We start from the raw sequence: 5,704 nt of genomic DNA on the forward strand, positions 1-5,704 counted from the left end.
GTGTGTGTGTGTGTGTGTGTGTGTGTGTGTGTGTGTGTGTGTGTGTGGTACTGGGGGTCAAACTCCAGTCCTTGAGCTTGCAAGGCAGGCTGCAGTTCACTGAGCTAAATCCCCGGCCTTTGTGTGAATTTGAAAAAATGATGTTTTTAATTTTAAGAGTATAGGGTCTGGGGATTTAGCTCAGTTGTGCCACCACCTGTCTTGCAAGCTCAAGTACCAGAGTTCAATCCCTGGTACTAAAAAAAAAAAAAATTAAGAGTATAGTTACATATCATTTTTCCCATGAACTCATATTTCTGTTATACCCCCTCAACAATATTTATCCTAATTTTATTTTTATTTTATGTTGAGAACATATTATTGATCAAGCTATCCTATGTTTCTCTAACAGAAAGTTATATAACAGAAACTTAGAACGTTTTAAAATTTCCTGTAATCATAAATTTGAGTATTGCATTAATATTGTTAGATTGAACCATATAAAATTGCTAGCATTCAAGCCAGGTGTGGTGGCACACACCTTAATCCCAGCACTCAGGAGATGGAGGCAGGAGGATTGCCACAAGTTGGAGGCCAGCCTGAGCTATATAGCAAGAAAAAAGAAAGAACCAAAATAAAATAAAATTGCTGTCATTCAGCCCCTTTTGATCTACAGAAATGGCAGTATCCTATGGTTCAGCCTTTTTATGGTTAAGAAAATGATCTCTTATCAAAAATTGTTTTTAATGATCTCTCATTGGACAATTTGACTAGTTCCTCTTTGAGTTTTTTGAAAGCAGAAAAGCGGAAATTGTCTCATTTGTAAAAGGATTTGCTACCCAGTAGCCAGAGTCATTTATTTTCTACACCTACACTAATTTTAAACTTAGCTTAGTCTAGTGCTCAGGAAGTTTTTATACCCCAGGGCAATGTCCAACACTTCATTTAGAGACTGTTAGTGACTCCATCTTCCGAGAAGGATGATTGTGAGGGTGAGAGTTGCCTGCCTTTGTGTGACAAGCACAAAGCCTGTTTCAGGCAGGACTATTTTAGGAAAGTTGAGGATCTGGCAGTCTGTTTTCCTTAAAACTCTTTGTGGCCCATGTCCCCCTGGAAACCCTTCTCATAAGAACTCACCACACCCTTTGGCTCTGTATCCTTCCATTCTGTGCTTGTTCCTCAAGAAAGTCACGCAAGACCAAAAGATACAACCTGTATGTCTATCTTGCCCAGTGTGGTGGCACACACCTATCATCTCAGCACTTGGGAGCCTGAGGCAGGAGGATCCCTGTGAGTTCAAGGCCAGCCTGGGCCTTTTGAGACCCTTGTCTCAAAAACAAAAAACAAAAACCTGTACATGTTTATTTTTGGCAGCAAAGCTCATGGCAAAGCCAAACTAGAAATGATTTCAATGCTTAATAATGAGGGCTAAATGAATAATTATATTTTAATGGAATGGATTATTAGATGACTGTAATATTAAAATTAAAACAAACCTTTTTTTTTTTTTTTTTTTTTTTTTGGTACTGGGGATTGAACTCGGGACCTTGCCCTTGCAAGGCTGGCGGTGGAGCTAAATTCCTGGCCCAAAATTTAAAAACTTTTTTACATGAAGAAGTGAACAGGAATCAGGAAATATGAAGGAATATTGCTGCTGGACTACAGTATTATGAACAATTAGAGGTGATTCATTTTTTTAAAAATTCTGAAGAATTTTTCAAAACTTCTTAAATGATTCTTTTAGTAGACTTAACATGCTCTACCCAGCTGCCTTAATTCTGGAAATCGATCTTACCAGTGTACTTTGCATGTATGTGAAGTAACATGTACAGAGGTGTTTATCGCAGTAGTGATATAGTGAATAGCAAAATATGGGAACTAAGTCTAACGGTTGCTTATAGGAAACTGATTAAATTGCAGTTTAAGCAACAGAATGCTATGCAACTATATAAATAGGAGGGCACTCTCTATGTGCTTTATGTACTTGTGGAAAGTACCTAAAGTATATCTATACTTCAGGGAAAATAATATACTGTACTCTTGGTTTACATTTGTATACAGAAACTCTGGAAAGTTAAATAATAAAATGGCTATCTTTGGGGGATGTGGAGTGAGAATAAGAGAGCACAACTTTGCTATTCTTAGTTTTTTGTTTTTTTGAGACTGGATCTTGCTAAGTAGTCCGGGCTGGCCTTGAACTCTCCATGTAGTGCAGGCCTGCCTTGATTTGCTTTCTCTCCCTTTCCCTCTCCCTCTCCCACACCCTCTCCCTCTCTCTTTCTCTCCCTCCCTCTCTCTCTCTCTCAAGAGATAGTCTTGCTATGTGATGCAGGCTGGCCTTGAACTCGTTGTGTAGCGCAGGCTGACCTTGAACTCTCAGCAAGCCTCCTGCCACAGTCTCCAAAGTGCTGGGGTTCCAGGGATGCACCACCGTGCCCAGTATTGGGGTTTTTATGCTGGCTTCCTGTCTAACCAGCATGTCTCTTCCACAGAGCCTCATTGGGGATATTGACAATGCCATGAAGACTTTCCTTAACTACTACACTGTGTGGAAGCAGTTTGGAGGACTCCCAGAGTTCTACAACATTCCTCAGGGATACACGGTGGAGAAGCGAGAGGGCTACCCACTTCGGCCAGGTGAGGAGCCTCTTAGGCCCACAGCCAGCCTGTGGGCTCAGGTTCCTTGTGTTCTAATCTCTCACAGGTGCTGGCAAAGTTTTTTCCTCGTGTGATCCAGTGGCTCTAGGTGATTTCCCCATTAAGAATTATTGGCTGTGTATTTCCAGGGATGGACACTGAGGCCTAGTGGCTTGAAGTAACTTGGCCAAGGCTGTGAAGTGTAGGAGCTAGGGCTGAAACCTGTCTCTTAACTAAGTCCCATGGCATTTTCAAACTCAGTGAAGTAAGCAAGAAGGAAAACATCAGGTTACCTCTTTCCAGTTTTGGAAGTGTAGGCAAACTGCCATAGGCAGTGAGTGGGCCAGGTAGATTATGCCTCTGTGGTACGGATGGTAGAGCTATGGGATGAGCCTTAGGCATCATCTAATCTTTTTCCCTTTCCATTATCAGCTCAGGGTCAAAGGAACCACACAATAGACTCTGCCTTAGTTCCTTGCCAGACCTAATGTCCTCTGATTCACTTCAGGAAAGCAAAAAACTGTGAGGAGTGAAGGGAAGAAGGGTCAGAAGCAGGAAGCTTAGTCAGTACCCCAGGCATCCTCACCCCAGGATAGTGTTAAGATGACATTGTCTTAGATGCTTCCCACCTGCATTGCTGAGAGCCATGGAATGGGCCTTTCTGGGGCCACTGCACAAGTTTGTGGGACTTTGGGAGGGGGTGGAAGGAGTGAAACAGCAGTTCCAAAGGGCAGATTGATCACTTTGATATTCTCAAGGTTGCTGTTCTTGGTGTTTCTCATGTATTCCCATATTTGTGTGTGTGTGTGTGTGTGTGTGTGTGTGTGTGTGTGTGTGTGTGTGTGTTTATTAAAAAAGTTTTTTTTTTTGAGATGGAGTCTCACTATGTAGTTCAGGCTGGCCTCAAACTCATTATCTTCCTACCTTAGCCTCCTGAGTGCTGGAATTACAGGCGCGCACTGCCATGGCTGCCTCATAGCATTTTGGCAGGAAGACACTGGTGGAAAATAAGGCGCTATTGCCAGGAATCCAGGAGCGCCTTTGTCCAGTCAGCCTTCCTTCCCCAAAACAGTAGCACATGGGAGACAGTGTACTGCTCTCTAGCTAGCCCGGACAGTCTGTTGTGCTCCAGTACATAACTCTGATCTGCAGTCGTGGAGCACGGAGCCTGACCTAAAGGCCTCTGGCAGTTTTAACTCCCCTAAGTCCAGATCTAACCCTTGGTCTGTTGTCTTCCTCCAGAGAGTTGGCTGCATGATATACAACAGAGTAAAGTAACAGCCAGCAACCTTTTGGTGATGAGAAAACAAGGCTGGCCTTGACCTGGCCTGCTGCCCGACACAGAAGAATGGTTTCCTATGGAGCACTTGCTTTTCTCTCTACATTCATCAGCTAGGAAATGTGTCCCAGTCTGTGTCTTCGAGCATGAGCAGCTGTATCGGTCTTGTCCAAAGCCCCTGGAGGTCCAGTTAGAGGAAGTAGGACAGAACAGGGTGATGGACCTTTTCTTTAAAAGAAAAGCAGGAATTTTCAGTCTTAGGTCAGGAGGCAGAGAAATGCTGGCCAATATCGAGGAAGAAATAGGAGAGGAGAAGATCAGGGCAGATATTGGTGGGGTGGGGGAGAGCAGTGACAAAGTAGAAGAGCATAATTGAGCTGAAGATTCTACTCACTGAGCCACCTGTAGTGGGTTGTCAGATCTTACTTTGCTATAACAGTTTTGCAGGTATTTGGAGGCAGTAAACACATTTTCTTCTTTTCAGAAAAATATTCTCATTGGGACCCATTGCTCTTGGCTAATATTCTCCTTAAAATTGGACTCATGTCTTTATTTCACATTCTAATTGTGGGGTAGAATAGGGCAATGCGCTCACCTTATTCTGGGCACAGTGAACCAAAGACTGTGTCTCTGCAGATTGAAGGTTAGCACGTAAATCTCTTACCTTCATCTTTTTGTCTGTCCTGTCTGAGCAAGGACCTTAGTATGCCAGGCTCATATTCTTCATTTAAGCTTTCAGATTAGGTTACATCTTGCCCGGCGTGGTGGCACACACCTGTAATCCTAGCATGTGGGGAGGCTGAGGCAGGAGGATTGTCGCAAGTTCAAGGCTAGTCTGGGCTGCATAGTAAGTTCAAAACCAGCCTGAACTACACAGCGAGATCCTGTCTCAAAAAGCCAAAAGAAGAGAAATGTGCTTCTGTCTCATATTCTGGCATATGTGGCTCTCTTTGGTACCCTAAATCTCACCTAGCTGTGGGGAATTGTTAATCTAGGCAGCCGTGACTTGGCTGAAGTCAGGTATTCTGTTATCAAGGACAAAGGAAGGAACAGGGATTAAGAAACAGACTGCAGCCTCTGCCATCTTACACTTACATTGGTCTCCACTGTGCTTTGGGCCTGTTGGCTTTGAAAACCCATCAACGGGTGAGATAGCTCATGCTCCTCTTAGTTGGGGCCTACGGATGATGTATAGAAGAGAGGAGTCCTTGTGTGAGCCCCAAGCCAGGCCTTCTCTGCCACTGAGTGAGGAAGATCTGCTTTGGCTTTTGCAGAGCTCATTGAGAGCGCAATGTACCTCTACCGCGCCACGGGCGATCCCACCCTCTTAGAACTCGGGAGAGACGCTGTGGAGTCCATTGAAAAAATCAGCAAGGTGGAGTGTGGATTTGCAACGGTAAGTGTCTCCCCTCAGCACTAAAGAGCCTCTGCCAGGGTGGGGTCTTGGTAGTGCTGGAGCATTAGCACTGGAGGGGACCTTGGATATGGACATAAGTTAATGAGCAGAGAAGCGAAGAGCCTTGCTGAAGCTCACACAAGCTGGAGGAGGGGAGTTCAAGTTAGTCTTGATCCCGTGCCCTTGGTGTTCCTCTGTACCAGAGATCCTTATCCTCATTAGGCTACTTTTCAAGATGAATTTTTGAAAAGTTTTCTAAGAAGGTATAGAAAGTGTTTTTTGTTTGTTTATTTTTAAATAAAGTGGTTTTTTAAAAAGGGAAGTCCCAGGGCCGGGGATTTAGCTCAGTGCTTCTGCCACCTGCCTCACAAGCGCAAGGGCCCGAGTTTAATCCCCAGTACCAAAAAAAAAAA

General features: G+C 44.0%; 1 protein-coding gene across 1 annotated transcript in view; it reads left to right on the forward strand.

Moving 5' to 3' along the window:
* Positions 1 to 5,704, forward strand: part of Edem2 (ER degradation enhancing alpha-mannosidase like protein 2) — a 25,148-nt gene that overhangs the window by 16,625 nt on the left and 2,819 nt on the right. The window contains exons 9-10 of the mRNA XM_010639938.3: positions 2,472 to 2,616; positions 5,170 to 5,291. Coding sequence (XP_010638240.1) covers positions 2,472 to 2,616; positions 5,170 to 5,291 — 267 coding nt within the window. The remainder of the gene's footprint in view (positions 1 to 2,471; positions 2,617 to 5,169; positions 5,292 to 5,704) is intronic.

The sequence above is a fragment of the Fukomys damarensis genome, unplaced genomic scaffold, assembly GCF_012274545.1.
Source record: "Fukomys damarensis isolate Sample0158 unplaced genomic scaffold, DMR_v1.0_HiC HiC_scaffold_22, whole genome shotgun sequence".
Lineage (NCBI taxonomy): Eukaryota > Metazoa > Chordata > Mammalia > Rodentia > Bathyergidae > Fukomys > Fukomys damarensis.